The 15932-nt window shown below is 34.0% G+C and overlaps 2 protein-coding genes and 1 long non-coding RNA gene across 3 annotated transcripts; 1 reads left to right on the top strand and 2 right to left on the bottom strand.

Annotated features, from left to right (window-relative positions):
- Nucleotides 1-1834: 1834 nt before the first annotated feature.
- Nucleotides 1835-4292, bottom strand: LOC135119377 (transcription initiation factor TFIID subunit 7-like). Its single transcript, XM_064043788.1, has 9 exons — nt 4148-4292; nt 3953-4095; nt 3738-3878; nt 3611-3683; nt 3479-3556; nt 3364-3420; nt 3140-3293; nt 2166-2323; nt 1835-1989 (listed from the first exon to the last, which is right to left on the bottom strand). Exons 1-9 carry the CDS (start codon nt 4290-4292, stop codon nt 1835-1837), a joined length of 1104 nt encoding a protein of 367 aa, XP_063899858.1.
- Nucleotides 4293-4660: 368 nt separating this feature from the next.
- LOC135119376 (elongation factor G, mitochondrial-like) lies at nt 4661-8084 on the top strand. Its single transcript, XM_064043787.1, has 22 exons — nt 4661-4733; nt 4790-4964; nt 5027-5143; nt 5240-5328; nt 5386-5462; nt 5513-5551; nt 5607-5723; nt 5777-5855; nt 5912-5983; nt 6040-6165; nt 6229-6316; nt 6379-6450; nt 6504-6590; nt 6648-6745; nt 6807-6888; nt 6942-7133; nt 7186-7346; nt 7399-7543; nt 7593-7667; nt 7719-7804; nt 7871-7924; nt 7980-8084. The coding sequence occupies exons 1-22, from the start codon at nt 4686-4688 to the stop codon at nt 8082-8084; spliced, it is 2184 nt and encodes a 727-aa protein (XP_063899857.1). The 5' UTR covers nt 4661-4685.
- A 126-nt stretch (nt 8085-8210) lies between these two features.
- Nucleotides 8211-8605, bottom strand: LOC135119373 (uncharacterized). The gene is made up of 3 exons (XR_010278204.1): nt 8547-8605; nt 8388-8488; nt 8211-8330 (listed from the first exon to the last, which is right to left on the bottom strand). It is a non-coding gene; the product is annotated as an uncharacterized LOC135119373 (long non-coding RNA).
- Nucleotides 8606-15932: the final 7327 nt, after the last annotated feature.

Below are 15932 nucleotides of genomic sequence, written 5' to 3'. Positions count from 1 at the left end.
CCTCTTTGTGAGGAGAGGAGTGCGAAGGCCCTCCACTGCTTTCTCCCGAAGGAGTATCATCACTGTCCCGAAGGGCAGGGGCAGCGGAGGTATATCTGACTCGTCGGGCTATTAGAATACATGAGGGTGAGGTTAAATACACGACCATCAAAGATCGAAGAAGAGAGTCGCGTCGGTGGGAATCGAGTCCAATAAATAGCTTGAGTATGCGCGTCAATGTTCTTAACCGCTGAGCTACGACGACGACTCCCGATTCCGGTATGGTGTTGCGTATTTACCTGTCATACTCCCATGTTACTAACCCTCCGGCCGGGGTCTTTAGCCGATCTCAAGATTATTAATAAATTAAACACACTAATTTTATTAGATGTTTTTTAGGGCTGCTAATTTTTTCTGAGTTGATTCCAGTTCACTCTTCTTTTGATCATAAACGGATTGAAGAAATTCTAAAGAGGACTTAAACCGTTTCTGTATATAAGGTAACAAAGGTTATAATTATAAGTATGTATAAGTATACTTGAATAAATAAGCAAAAAAACCATTTATAAAAAAGCCACAATCTACCCAAATTATTCAAATTAAACATTAAAAAATATATTGAAACGTTATAAATTTTAAAAATATTACTAAAACCACAAATCGAAACCAGTTTCAAGGAAGATAAAAATAAAATATAAAAAAATTTAAAATTTTAGATAAAATTAAATAACTCTTTTTTCAAGTAATTAAATCAATTTATTTTTGAAAACAATCAATTTATATAAATTTCTGTGGAACCGAGGACACTTAAAACTGCGAAACAAAATAATAATATATACAAGATATTAAAATAAGAAAAACAAAATCAATTATGCAATTTAAATTTCTTACAAATGGCTTAAAATAGACACAAAACAAATTTAAATTAAGTTAACATTGAAAAAAATGTGTGAGAATTTATATATAGACGTGAGCAGAAAAACTAAAAAAAAGATTAAACTTTAGCTTGATTTAATGACTACAAAAAATATAATAAATAGAATTATTTTTTTTAAAAAAGTGCAATAGTTGAACAACGGAATTTGAACAACGGAATTTAACAAATAAGTTAAATTATAAAAATTATAAAAATAGATTAATTGAAATTTATAAGTTCTCTTAAAAAATAATATACAATAATAACAATATTTAGTAGTTATAAGAAAATGAAAAAATGAAAAGTATTTAAAGTTATAAAATTGCTAAATTTAATACACCCATAATAGAAACGCAAAAAATATAAACAGTTCTAATTTTAAACAAATTATTAATTAGTAAAAGTAAAAAGGTAGAATTATTAAATATAAAATTGTACAATAAATAAAAAATAATAAATTAATACCAAAAACATTTAAAATTTAATGTGCTTTATAAAATTATACTGAAAATATATAATTTGGAAATGCAAATAAAATTAAATATAAAACTTTGAACCCAGATAATTAAAATAAACTAAATTGCAGAGATTAAAGAACAATTAAAAAAAGATAACAGCCCCAAAAAGCAAATCGTAAGGAATAAAATTTTATAAATTAACACTTGAATAAAAATTATTACTAAGTAAATTTTTATTATATATAAAATTATACATTAGGTATTTTGGATTAACAAAAAAAATGCAATTTTAAATAAAATGGAGATTTATAATGATCCTTGAAATAACAAAAAATAAATTTGAATTTAATAAATATAATAAATTGAAATGTTTTAAAAAACTTTATATAATATTTATACTAAATAAATTTTAAGATATTTCAAACTGAATGCAAAATAGATCAACATATTTTTTAGAAAGATAAAAACCTCAATGAAAAATCTATACAGCGAGCAACAAATAGCAATCAACCTGAAGAATCGGATTAGCTGTTTTTGAAATCTGCTCCAAACGTTCGTTTATTTTTATTTGAAGATCGCGAAGTTCATTTTCCAAACTATCAAGAGACTTTATAAGTTCAATAAATTCAGGAAGCGCTAAAAAAAATAATTAAAAAATTAAAATAAAGCAATTTATAAATTATTATAATAAATAATTAAAACCGATAGTAAAATTAATCATAAATTTTATAATAACCGAAACAATTTGATAATAAATAGGTTTTATTTTATAAAATAGTTTATAATAATTAAATTCCGTGCCGCAAAAGTACTTTCATAATTAATTTGAGACTCCGTTGTATAAAGACCCACGGGGGCCGAAGTGTCCTCCACGAGGTTCTGGCCGAGTTCAGATTCGAGTTCAAATTGCTCGGGAACCGGCTCGACTCTTTCCTTTTCTTCCTCGCTTTCATTTTCGAGACCGAGATCGCTGCAGCGGTAAAAAATTTCACTTTAAATTTTATTAAGCATTTATATTTCTTATAAAATGAGTAAAAAGCACTCTCTAAAAGTTTCAGATCCAAAAGTAGTAAAACAGTTCCCAAAAATAAATTTAACTATAAAAGATAATGTTATAAAAAATGAAATCAATTATATATAAACTCGTTAATCCAGCAAATTTCTAGCTTCAGTACGATTTTGTTTATTACTCAAATCGTATTAACTATATTAGCAAATTTATACCTCGTGGTTAGTATTACTTTAAAATACAATTCAAAGAGCTAAAAAAATATTAAAAATTACAAAAAAATTAATACTATAACTAACTCATTAAAAAAATTTAAAACCAATATTTATAACTTAAATTACAAAAAATTTACAAAACTAATGTAATCTTATTTAGAATATATAAATCTTTGATAATTAATGTATAATCGAATCTCCCTACAAACAACTATGAAATTAAAATTATAATTCAGATTAATTTTTAAAATCGCTAAAAATTGCAACAATAACATCCAACTACAATTGTAATATATAAAAAATTTATTATCTATGGAAAGTCCTTAATTCTAACAAATCATACAAATAATATTATTATAATATTTTTAAATTTCTTGGATATCCCTCATTTTATATAATAATCTCTAACCAATAAAATTTATACGTCTAAAATAATATAATTCAAAAAATAGATGTAAGCAAGTATAAAATTAAAAAGCAATTTAAAAATATAAATTCCACAAAAAAACTTCAGTAAATTACTATTAATAGCTTTTAAAAAAAATTTAATAGAAGTTTGAACCTGTCGCTCCCGTTATTCATTTGATCTTTTTTATTAGTATTAATAACGCTCGAATTCGAAAAATCAGTAGAAATATTTTCTTCTGGAAAATAGATTTTTTGTGAAACGTTGAATTGATTATCTTTACTTTCCAAAACGTTAATATCCTTATTTTCTGTATAGTATAGTTATTTTTATGTTATTTTTATTATAAAAAAAATTTATATTTAAAATTTATTATATACCGTTAGTAGATTGCTGGTCATCGTGAGGAAAATTCGTAACAATGGTACGAGGCTTCGCTATATGTATAAAAATAATATACTTAATAGAAAGTTAAGTCAAATATTAATAAAAAACCTAAATCGCCGTCGTCATCCATTTCTTCCACTTCAATTTTGTCCTCAGTATCTTCTTCATCGGAGGCCCACTCAGTTTCTTTATTCATTATAAAAAGCGAGATTTTTAACGAAATTATTACTTCATGCTTACTCACATCAATGGCAAGATCATCTTCTTTAAGTAGTAAATTAACTTCTTGTTCAACATCTTCGCGTTCTAGAAGCTTTTATGAACGTAAACTAAGAAAAAGCTAAGTTATAATAATGATATATAAAACCTTCTTTGCTGCTGTTTTTCTAAATCTTCTTTTCCTTGCATTCTTAAGCGGTGGAGTTAAGCCGTCCGGAAAAGCAAAAGGATTTTTTTTATTGCATGATCCCTGCTTACTACCATCCTCAAAAGGCGTTTCAGAAGCCACCTACATGCAATGAGTTTACCACTTTATCAAATATGATTAGGGAAAAAAAAGTTTAATAACAAGTTTATTTAAACCAAAATTTGGCAAATATCCGCGGTTTTGTAAAAAGAGGATTTATTCAACGTTTTCTGACTTTCAACAATGCAAGGCAGATCCATTAACTTTCCATATAACTTTTTATCCTTAAAAGTAATATCTGCTGTCCTAAATTGGTTGTCTATTAATAAAAGTTTTATATAAAAATAGAAAAGAGTGATTTTATAGTCTACCCGTCCAGGTAATAGTCAGCGTTTCTGCCAAATTTCTTTTCATCAGTTCGTGCAATTCGATGGCATATTGTTCCGGTAAGCGCAAAATAAATTGTTGTTCAACTTCATTTAAACGAGGATAATACTTTTGAATAGACTCTGTCATATCTCACTTCTATCATCAAACATTTCACAGTTTAGTCTAAGCGAGCGCAGCATGGTTTCACACATCCGCTGCAGAGCCTCGCCAAGGCCACGCGACAAACTAGTTGTGTTTCCTTAACATTCTTAAATGCTTGAAAGCAAATTTCTAAAGAGTTAAAGTTATTCAATAATTTAATGATTACTCGAATTGAGTCTTTTTCTATATGTAAGCAAAAAGCATTCTTAAACAATTTATTTACGAGGTACATAATTTTATTGAGAGACCTTTTCTCAAGTCGTTTGTGTTTCTGACACGCGCTTTGGGACTCGTGTCATTTACGTGGGACGCTTTTTAACGATAATATTAAACTAAACACTTTCCGCTTTGTTCTCATACGAGGTTAAATATAAAGAAATGTTTAATATATTTTTAAGCCTATTAAAAAAGAAAAAATGTTGTGAGGTAAGTTAACTTTTTCAACGTTTGTATACGCAATTAAAATAAATATATATTTATAGGTTATAAGATTTATTAATAAGAGTTTTTTTTATTCTACCAACGTGGTTGATATTAAGTCTATCCGTAATATTGGTATATCAGCTCATATTGATTCGGGGAAAACTACTTTGACAGAGCGCATTCTTTACTACACTGGTAGGATCAACGAAATTCATGAGGTAAAAGGAAAGGATGGTGAGCTCTATATCTTTTAAATTTATGAAATAATTATGACAATCAATTTGTAAAAAACTGAGGTGTTGGAGCTAAGATGGACAGCATGGATTTGGAACGTGAAAAGGGGATTACTATCCAGTCTGCAGCAACGTATACTCGTTGGAAGGATGCCTCTATTAACATAATAGACACTCCTGGTAAAGTTATACGATGACTTGGACATTTACAGCTTTTTTTCCCTCGAAACTAAGAATTTTTTTTTTGGTTAATATATTAAAAGATTTTAATTTTAGGGCATGTTGATTTCACTGTCGAGGTGGAGCGCGCCTTACGTGTACTGGACGGCGCTGTTCTTGTTCTTTGCAGTGTAGGCGGAGTTCAGGTAGGTTCTTATATTTTATAAATTTACAGTTATTTTTGAAGTTATACTTTTATAAAGAGCCAAACTCTGACTGTAGACAGGCAAATGAAGCGCTATAATGTTCCTGCAATCACCTTTATTAATAAATGTGATCGGTACTTTTCTTTATAACACAAAGTTTACATTAACTAAATCATTATTATAGTGCTGGCGCCGACTATAATCGAACAATTGAGCAAATGAGGTTTTAATTATCTCTTTTATATACATAATGACTACATTAAATTTACCTTAAACAGAATAAAATTAAAACGCACACCGGTTCTTTTACAGTTACCTCTTGGCTTGGAGGATGATCTGAAGGGAACAATAGACCTGTTAACTAGGAAAGCCTATTATTCAGAAGGGTCGAAAGGGTGCTCTTTATTTTTTTTTTTTCCATGATGGTATTCAGTATGATTTTTAAAAGAGAGATCTTGCGAGAAGCCGAGATCCCGGCGGACTATTTAAGCTTAGCGGAAGAAAAACGCTTGGAGCTTATTGCCATTGTACTAAATCTCTGCGTCTTTGAACTTACTCATCGGTCTTAACTTTGCTATTGAAGTTGGCCGAACATGATGACGACGTTGGGGAGTACTTCGTGAACGAAGAGGATCCGCCACTCCCCGTTTTGAAGGTTCCCGGGTTTTATTTACTCTGTTAATTTAAATTCAGTCTGCATTTAATTTTCAGAACGCCATTAAAGTTTTGGTCCGGGCTCACAAGATCACGCCCGTCTTTGTCGGATCTGCTTTGAAGAATAACGGCGTGCAGTTGCTGTTGGATGGTGTGGTAGACTACCTCCCTTGTCCTACTGAAGTACTTTATTCTGTGCGCTACGCTTGGAGTTGCTCTTTGCCTATTTAAACTCTGATTTGAAAGGTTAATAATTACGCGTTGGATGCCAATCAAAACGAAGAGCGCGTTCCTTTGAGTGCAGACGATCCGCATTTGCCTTTTGTAGGACTAGGTTGGAGCATCCATCCTTGTGCCCTGCGCCGAGTGATCCACTTTTTATATTGCGGAAGGCAGCATTTAAACTAGAAGAAGGAAGGTTTGGCCAGCTCACCTACATACGAATTTACCAAGGAATGCTTAGAAAGGGTTCATTTGGCGCTTTTCTTAATTTTTTAACGCTGTCGACCGCCTTGTTAAAGGTTCTGCAATCCGTAACGTGACTCGAGACAGAAAAAAAAAAATTAAAGTTCCCCGGCTGGTGAGAATGCACGCCAACGAGATGGAAGGTCTCCACTTTCGACGCCAAGCGACCTCCATAGAGCCTCCCCGGTTTCTTTAAATAGACGTACTAGAGGTCGGCCCCGGAGAGATTTGCGCTATATTTGGCCTCGAGTGCTACTCTGGCGATACCTTCACAAGCGGGGAGGCAAACCTCACTATGGCATTGACTTCGTCGCCCTTTTAACCTTTTATGAGGGTTTTACTTTGCACTGCTATATAAGACCTCGATGTTTGTCCCCGAGCCCGTCCTCTCGTTGGCAGTGAAACCCGTTAAGTACACTGAGATGGACAAGCTCGGAAAGGGTATGCCAAAGACGCTCGCCCCCTCCTTCCCAGCAGCGGTCAACGTTATCCAGCTTTGGCAAGATTCAAGAAAGAGGACCCCACCTTTCGTGTGCATGTGGACTCGGAGAGTTCTGAGACGATTATCAGCGGGATGGGCGAATTGCACCTCGAAATCTACATTGAGCGCATTCGGCGGGAATATGACTGCGAGGTCATCACTGACAAGCCAAAAGTCGCCTTCCGAGAGACTATCAGCACACCCGGTTGACGCCTCTTTTATTTAATAAACTCTGCTGGTGCTAATCTCGGATGCAGCCCAGTTCGACTACCTGCACAGAAAGCAAACTGGAGGGAGCGGGCAGTACGGGCGAGTCATGGGCGATTATCTCCCCATCGACTGGAGTCTGCCTAACCAGTTCACCAATGCAACGGTTGGCATGAACATCGGCCCCGACTTCATTCCCGCCATAGAAAAGGTCCTCTATGCGGACAGTCTAATTTCTATAAGCCCTCATTTCTTTTCGCCAGGGGTTTTACGAAGCTTGTGAGAAGGGCGCTCTCACTGGTCATCCAATTATCGGCACGCACTTTATTCTCCGCGATGGGGCAACTCACGTGGTCGACTCCAATGAGTTGGCGTTTCGGTTGGCCACCAAGGGGGCTGTGCGGCAAGGTCTTTTTTTGGATCACTCAGGCGGTACTGCTTATTAGCGTGCACACAGCGTTTTTGAAGGGTAATCCTATTGTCTTGGAGCCTCTAATGAAGGTGGAGGTTCAAGTTCCAGAAGAGTTTCAAGGTGGATTTATTACATTTTAGATATATTTTTTTCCAATATTTTCTCTTTTAGGGAACTGCATAGCCAATCTTAGTAAGCGAAAAGGGCTGATAGTAGACACGGAGAATAGCCAATCTTTCTGCACCATAATAGCGGAGGTATTGGCCTCTGCGTTTGGTGTAAGAAGCTTGTGTGTTGTATTCATATTCATATCTCTAATAAAGGTCCCCCTTAACAATATGTTTGGGTTTGCAAGTGAGCTGAGATCAGCAACGCAGGTTCTATATCGGTTTAAAGACCCTGACATGTTTGCTACTACGCCCGTTATTACAGGGAAAAGGCGAGTTTTCCATGGAGTATTCGCGTTTGGACAGAGCAAGCGGAGAAACACAGAAGCAGCTCGTGGAAGAGTATCAGAAAAACGCTCATAAACAATAGAAATAATTTTTTATTTAAAAAAAAATATAAAATATTTATTAAAGTTCCCTCCATTTTATTATTTACTTATTATACTAATAAACTTGATTTTCTTTTAACTACACGTTCCCTTTCTACATATGTAGTTATATAACATTGAGTAAACTAAGCTAAGCTGGTATTTTAAGAAGATATGAGTTTTAAAATGTTTGCATTCTTTTAAACAGGTAACTCATGCCGGTAACGACCCGATATTTTGTCGGTTAACTATATAAAATAAGATGTAAACAGCTGCTAAAAGTTAAAAAGGCGTATATATTTTACCAAATTTACGACGGGGAGATTCAGAATATGACCCGTGATGGGTAGATATCTTAGAAAATTTACGACGATGGGAAAAAAATTACCAAATAAGTTAATAAAACCTGGAAAATGTGTGGCAGATAAACCGATTTATACGGTTTAAAAAACATTAGAACAAACCAAATAATTCAACGAGCATGCCTATCAAAGGGAATCCTGTAAAAACTATTATAATTCCTAGAGTGGAGTATAATCAGAAAGAGAAACATTATGCCATGCTATTTTGATATAAGACTTGTTTTACTTTACCAATAAAAAAGCAAGCAGTGCCTCTAACCTTTGTTCTGTTAAAAAAAAATTTGTATGTGCTTCGAAGCCCGATTAGACAAAGTATTCCAGTCAAAAATAAAATCTAGTTAGAAAGCTATAAAATCAAGATGCACCTTCAGCTCGTTAAAAATTTATAATTTAACTGCTAAAGAAAGGGCGAGAAAAGAAGATTATTATAATTGTGAGAAAGTAAATATATACAAAAGGAGCAGAAAAGACTAACGTTCCCCAGTGCAAGTAAGGCTCTGTCAAACAAGAGAATCATTCCTAATAATAAAAAAAATAGCCCCAGTGTCGTTAGGCCTATCCCTATCTCTAGGATATGGTCAGTATTTTTAAAAGAACGTTTGAAAAAAAAATTTACTTTTCGCTTCATTAAAGCTCAGCATTGTTTAAACTTTGCCTCGCGTCAGTCTCTGAGCGTTATACCTATTGTACATCAAGGTATGGTCAATTTACTCTCTTTAAGCTAAAATTGTTCGATATACTAACCGAACGCTGTCTTATAAAAACAACTAAACTAATTATCTGCAGCAATTTAAGGTAGCTATAACTACCAAAGTGTATGGCCTGTGCATTAAAAGATTAGCTATCCCTGTTTATTTTTCTGTTCCTCGTTTTTTTTTTCGCATTAATGTATTATGAATTCGAACGCATGCTGCTTAGGTTCCCTATAATTCAGTTATTTGGTGTAGTCCGTACTCAGTTCCGCAAATCCTCTCATTATTTTATATATTCCACATATATGTAGAGGTATACAAACTATAAGTGTGAGTTCATAACGCATCGCGCAGCATCGGAAGCGTGCGCCAATCTAAGGTCCCTATGTAAGTTCTTAAGCTTCTGGTGGCTTAAGTGTCTACTCACACGATTAAAAGAACCACTAGTTGCATTTTAGAAGGGCTTCAAGTCGTCCAGGTTCAGGTCGTCTTGTTAAGTGTCTTTTGCATACGAATTCGATTCGCCTGTCGGCTTGTTTTCTTTGCGTCTGCAGGAGTGTAACGGTCGATATATTTTCGTACGTCCCAGTAACAGAGGCGTAGGTGAACACACACTTTTTGGGGAGCAGTTTATTACAAAGGGTCAATTTGCTTATTGTGCACAGCAGCTTGTCTAGTGCGTGGAACACCACTTTAACCTTAGCCGCTACGATTGCTACATGTTAGATTAGTCGCTTATTGATGATAACGCCCAAGTTTTTTAGCCTAAGAGCCCCAGGGGATTTTAACTTCGAAAGTTAGAGGCGGTGGTATTGCAGTGCATTTTCCGCGAATTACTCTGCTTTTCTCTGCTTTCGAGGTTAATCCCCACACCAGTTGTCAAGTGTAATCAAAGCACGTTGTAGGTGTTGCCGAAATAGTAAGGGACTCCCGGAGAACTCTTAAAATGCGGTGCCATCGGCGTAGAGCGCGAGCGTGGGTGTTAGAACTCGTAGGGAGTGGGATGTCCTGCAGATACTGTGTGAAGAGGTAAGAGCAAAGAGCACTCGGAAATCGGCTGTTAGTCAACGCAAATTCTCACTCGAAAAGTACGTTCGCATTTAAAGGATATTAAAACCTTGGAGAGGTCAACGGAGCACCCAGCGCACGTTGTTTAAAAAACCGTTGTGTCCTACGCGGTTATTTTTAAAACATCGAAAAAGACAGCGCCTAGATATTTCCTAAAATTAAGGTTCCGAGTTGTCCACTTAACAAAGCGCAAAAGTTTGTTGTGTCGTAAAGTGCCCTTTATTTGTTTTTCTCCTTTTGGTTTACACATAATCAACTTAAAAGCTACTTATAAATAGGTCATTCCCCCGGATGGAGCACAAGTCGGAGAGGTTTGACTGGCATTTTGTTCTTTGGCCTCCAGGAGGACTCAAGGCTCGAATTTATGATCGCCTCTTCCAGGGTGGTTTTCAGCAGTTTTTTAACCAAATTAAGTCAAACGGCGGGAGCCCGTGCCTGGTGTTTCCACTTTTGTCAGCCCTTCGAAATAGTGATTATACACTTTTAGTGTCTTAAGTGGGTATTTATTTAACTTCGCTCTCATTAATTCTAATATGTTATAAAGTCGAACTCTGCATTGGGCTAAACGTAAGGGCACCCCAGAGCAGCTAATGACCCCACGACTCGAGTATGCGCATCAATGCTCTTAACCGCTGAGTTACGACGACAAATCTCGATCTTGGTAGGATGCTTGGACGTATTTAACTTATTAAATCTCTGCTGCTCCTTTATTATTTAAAAAAGTTATGATAAACATTTCCTTATCAAGACACATCATATCGGTATATTTGTCCAGCAATAAGTGGTTACGGTCCCTGAGCCTATTATCTTCAGCCTTTTCACTTCTCCTTTTTACGTTTTACAATAATTATTTTTACTTCTCAAGATTTAATAATTGATACTAGCTTTACTAGATTTTTCGGTAAATTTTGTAAGGAGTGGAAACCACATTTCGACCTGTAGAGTCTAAGCTGGATTTAAATTTATTTTTAAGAGAAACCTTGCATAGCCAAGTAAAAACTAAAGACATGTTAATAGCTCTCTCAAGGGTTAAGGTTAAGGTCTGGGTTATGATCGCTTTGTTACTTAGAAGTTTTGTTACAAGTTTCCATTCAAAAAACAAGAACTTTTAATTTTCCAGTTAAAAGTTATGTTAACCTCTAGTTTTTTTGATTAAAACTGTTAGAGGAGTTGTTAAAGGGGCTACAATCAATTCTACCCAACTTTGAGACTAATTATAAAGTCAGAGTAAGTTTGTCGTTTTAAACTGGCATTAAAAGCCAGCGTCTTGGAGTTTCCATATTAACAGCTTCTTATTCCTTAACAAATTTCCTATTCGTTGTCTTTGTGCTGTACGTAAAATCTTAATTTTTGCTTTGTTTCGCCTACATTTAGTAACTAACTTGATTAGAAGGGTATAGCTCATTCTTTAGGTACAATTCGATCTACCTTAAAATAATCACAGTTAATAATGAGTTTTTTTCAACTTCTCTTATAAATATACAAAAAAAGCGAATGTCAACTTTTATAGCGCTGTACACACTTCGAGGAATTGAGGACATCGTTTGTTATACTGCCAAATCAAAGACCTGTGAGAGAAAACCCTATTTATACGTCATATACAAAATCTTATATCTAAAACAATAACACCAAATACTTCTGCACATGCACTATTATTCCTTCTAACTTTTTAATAGCATTCCCTAAAACTTGCTACCACCTCTTAATTAGATAAAAAAAAGCTTAAATGGTATGTATAACGCACCGGAGGGTAATTCAATGAAAATGGCTGGGTGTAGTGTACAAGAATAAATTTTAAAAATAAAATAATTAAACGTATACAACTTTATTAGTTAATAGACAAGGAAAAAGGAACAGAACAAGGTAGTGAAGAACAAACAAGATGGACAGACTAGAAAAGATACGAACAGAATAAACAAACTGACTAGAATAGAATAAAACAGAGCACACGAAATAAGAGATCAAAACAAAACCCATAGAAATGAAAAGAGACCCAAATCACGAAAAAGTAAATAGAAACTTAGATTTCTCTTAGAGCGTGTAAGGCGGTGTGCAAAAAAAACTGACACCAATGGCTAACTACACACGGGCACTAATAGAGACCTAAGTGGGGTATAACGTAGAATGAATGGAGTTAGGTATTACCATGTGTTCTTCTGGAAATGACTGCCATAACCTTGTTTAACGCCAGCTTCCCTTTCTATTAATCCGTAACTGGTGATTGAAGTTTTTCAAACTGAAATTAAGAAGTGTTTCTACATGATAATAGTTTATGAGAGATCGCTAATGGTCTATACCGGTGCACTGCGAAATAATTTTTTAATTTCAAACTATATCCCTCAAAATCCAATTTGGGGTTTGCCAAACCCCACTTTTACAATCTACGTTACTGTTTTTTCCTTAATTTGTGTTATGGCTTTCACGTCTTCAAAACGTGTAATGAAATCAAGTGACCCCAGTTTAGAAAATGAAAAACAAATATTTTTTAGTTAGAAATTGATTATAGTTGCGAAATAAAAGACACTATTGATCCGGGCTTCGGCAGTGGTTAGAAGAATGGTTCCGAAGAGAAGCTCGTCGAGTTTTCATCTGAGAAGTTCTCTTCGAAAGATGTTGATCAGTCAACTATAGAAAAAAAGCAGAAGGCAAACCCCCACCCCACGTAACCAGTTTATTTTTAAAAAATCACCTCCCCAGTTTACGGGTTAAATAACAGCATTTAACTTGAGTATTTTATCTAATCATTGTGCAGTTAATCAATCCTGTTTTTAAGATAGCCTTTTTATTGGAAAATTTTCTCTACCTACTAATAAAAGATTATGGGGATCCACATGCTTTATTGACTATAAAGGGGTTTTAAGCTTATTTATAATAAGCACTTTTCTGACGGCCTGGTGATGCTGCACTTTTTGCTTGTTTCGTTGCTTCCTCTTTGTGCCTTTGCATCGTCGGATTCTTCAACAAGGTAACTATGGTTACGTCACATTTTGGTTTTCTCTTTATAACGTTTCAATTAAAAAAATTTTTGAAAAGTGTAAAAGTATAGATTTAATTAAATTGATTGTTTGTAAGGAATACTTTTTACAGTTATTGCATAGTATGTATATACTATAGTAGTGTTTTTTTATATAATTTTATTAGCAAGGTTTTGGAACTTTCTTTCTCAAATTTTGACCGTAATGTATATTACGGCCGTGCAAGTTTTATTAAATTTTTCGCTCCTTGGTGCGGTCATTGTAAAAGAGTCAAACCTGTGTGGGAGGAATTAGCTGAACTGTATAAAGATTCACCTGAGATTCTTATAGGTGAAGTTGACTGCACTAAAGAAAAAAACTTATGTGCAAGGTTTAGAGTTTCCGGATATCCAACTTTTCTTTATTTCAATGGGAAAGAAAAAAATGATCCTCTGTATATGTCTGAAACTTACAGCGATAATCGTGATTTCAAAAGTTTCAAAAGTTATGTAGAGCAGGTTATAAATGAAAAATGTAAAGTTGATAACTTAAAGGGTTGCAGTGATAAAGAGAAAGAGTACATCTCTAAAGTTCGATCTAAACAGCTTGGAACCGACGCTGCTGAAGAACTTGTACGTTTAGAAAACATTCTTAAAGGTGAGAAGGTTTTGAGCCCTAAAAATGCTTATTGGGTTTATACTCGCTGGAGAATCTTAAAACAGCTATTAAGCGGCCGTGACAAAGTAAATCAGGAGTTATAAGCTCTTTTATACTTTTATACATTTATGTTTACCTGAATTATAAATAAAAGGGGAGCAGTAAAGAAACTTTAGGTGGCATAGTTAATAACTAGAATAAATTTAAAATACTTTTTGTACAAATGTAGGATAAGGGCTGTTATATTTATTACATACAGTCTACTAGTTGTTTAGTTCATGTTAAATATTTCTGTTTTTTAGTCTAATAGTCTTTAGAGAAGCAACTTATGAGTTAAGATTTCTTTACTTTATGCGGTATATAATGTTTTTTTAAAGGTATCATTTTATTTCTTTTTTCTAGGCAAACTGGTTTTTAAGGGTATGTACTACGTTATTGGGGTATTATCAAATACGGTTGCTTTTATCGAGATTTATTGAAGAATCTTTATAACCCTAGCCTTAAGAATACAGTCTGCTCGTTAAGTCGTATTAGAGGTTGAGAGGTTTTTACGGAAAGCACAACTCATGTGTTTGAGGATCTCAGTAGATTTCGCCAAAATCTCCAGTACGTAGGCGGATCCTGTTATGACCAAAAATTTTAAGGTTAAACTTTTTACTAGTGCAAGGGTAAGGTGTTAAAAAAAAATAATTATACACTGCGCTATTCTAAATATACCATATAATCACGACTGATTATAATACAATAATGCACACTAAAGGCACTAACGATCTCATAACGGTCACATTATTTTTAGTACCCAGCCCTACCTCCGCTCAAATCCCCTACCACATCTAAAAAAGTCCCTGGGTAATAACTATTTATACCTTCAAGTTATTTACTAATCTAACAGCATAAAAACGAGAATTCTCTTATGGATAACTTAATACTTTGCAGCTTTAGCGTGTGTCTTCTAAACATTATGGAGGAGTTAGCTTCATCCCCTTTTACTCCAGTACACATCATTAAGGCCCATTGTACACAAGCACTCACGTAGACAAGTTGAATAGAATATTTTCGAGCTCAAATATAACCTTATGCAGTGAATATCCCGGGCATTTTTTAAAACACTTTTTAGTTTCATTGGATGGTTTTTTTTTTTCTAGCGCTAGCATGCTACAGTTAGCCCTCTGAAAAAATTCATTTTAACTAAAATTACTTCCTAACACAAACGCTCATGCGCATCTAATCCTCGCACCTCATTTTGCCGATAATGCGTAGCGCTTCGCTTGGCCATTATAGCGGTCTTTAAGGAAATGTTTTTATTTTTCTTTATATCTAAAAAAAAAATTCTCGCTCTAAGTAATTACTAGATTACACGCCTTATAAGATATGTGGAGTGAACTTTTGAGGATATTATTACAACTGGTACTAAACTTTTTTGTGGTTAAACTTAATACATTTCATTACTTTTGTGCGTAAAATGTCATTGCATTATGCAGTTCTTAATGAAATTCATATATATTTATTTGTCTGCCTTGTAGGTCGCTACGTTAAAAAATATTTTTCTAGTGCTCTACTTGGAATCTTATTTGAAAATTTTTAATATGTAGTATGCTTAAAACTAATAGTGTAGCACACAGAGGGGGTATTTTACCACTTAAGATCCCAACGAGATACCATTGGTAAGAGCTACTACGTGCATAACCCCTTAATACTGCAAAACTTTAATATTGAGCAGAAGCGAGTGCTAGGAATAACATCAGAAATATTATATCCAGGCCCTTAAATATATTTGTATGACTCTCCCCGGAGCTCTAACGAACTCTTTAAAAATCTTAGTTTCCTTTGTGCTAACTTTCTATAATGTAGAGTTTTCGCTCTCTTTTTTGTAGAAAGTGAACTTAAAAAATTTTATTCAAGGGCAACCGCACCTTACAGAAGTGTAACCTTTTGTAAAAATAGAATTATATCAATTTTACCTTAGCTTTTTAGTCTTCCTTTCTAGTAAGTACCGGTTGTAACTTTGGTCTCTGCATAAGCTGAGGCTATACAATAACGAAAAAAAATCCCGAAACTTAAAAACACCAATATTTAGAGTAACTAGTTTATAGTTTATAGTTCTGACAGTGTGGTGT

This window comes from Zophobas morio, unplaced genomic scaffold, assembly GCF_036711695.1.
Source record: "Zophobas morio isolate AGI-343-1 ecotype UQ-CSIRO unplaced genomic scaffold, CSIRO_AGI_Zmor_V1 ptg000259l, whole genome shotgun sequence".
Lineage (NCBI taxonomy): Eukaryota > Metazoa > Arthropoda > Insecta > Coleoptera > Tenebrionidae > Zophobas > Zophobas morio.
This window is presented reverse-complemented; position numbering and strand designations above follow the sequence as displayed.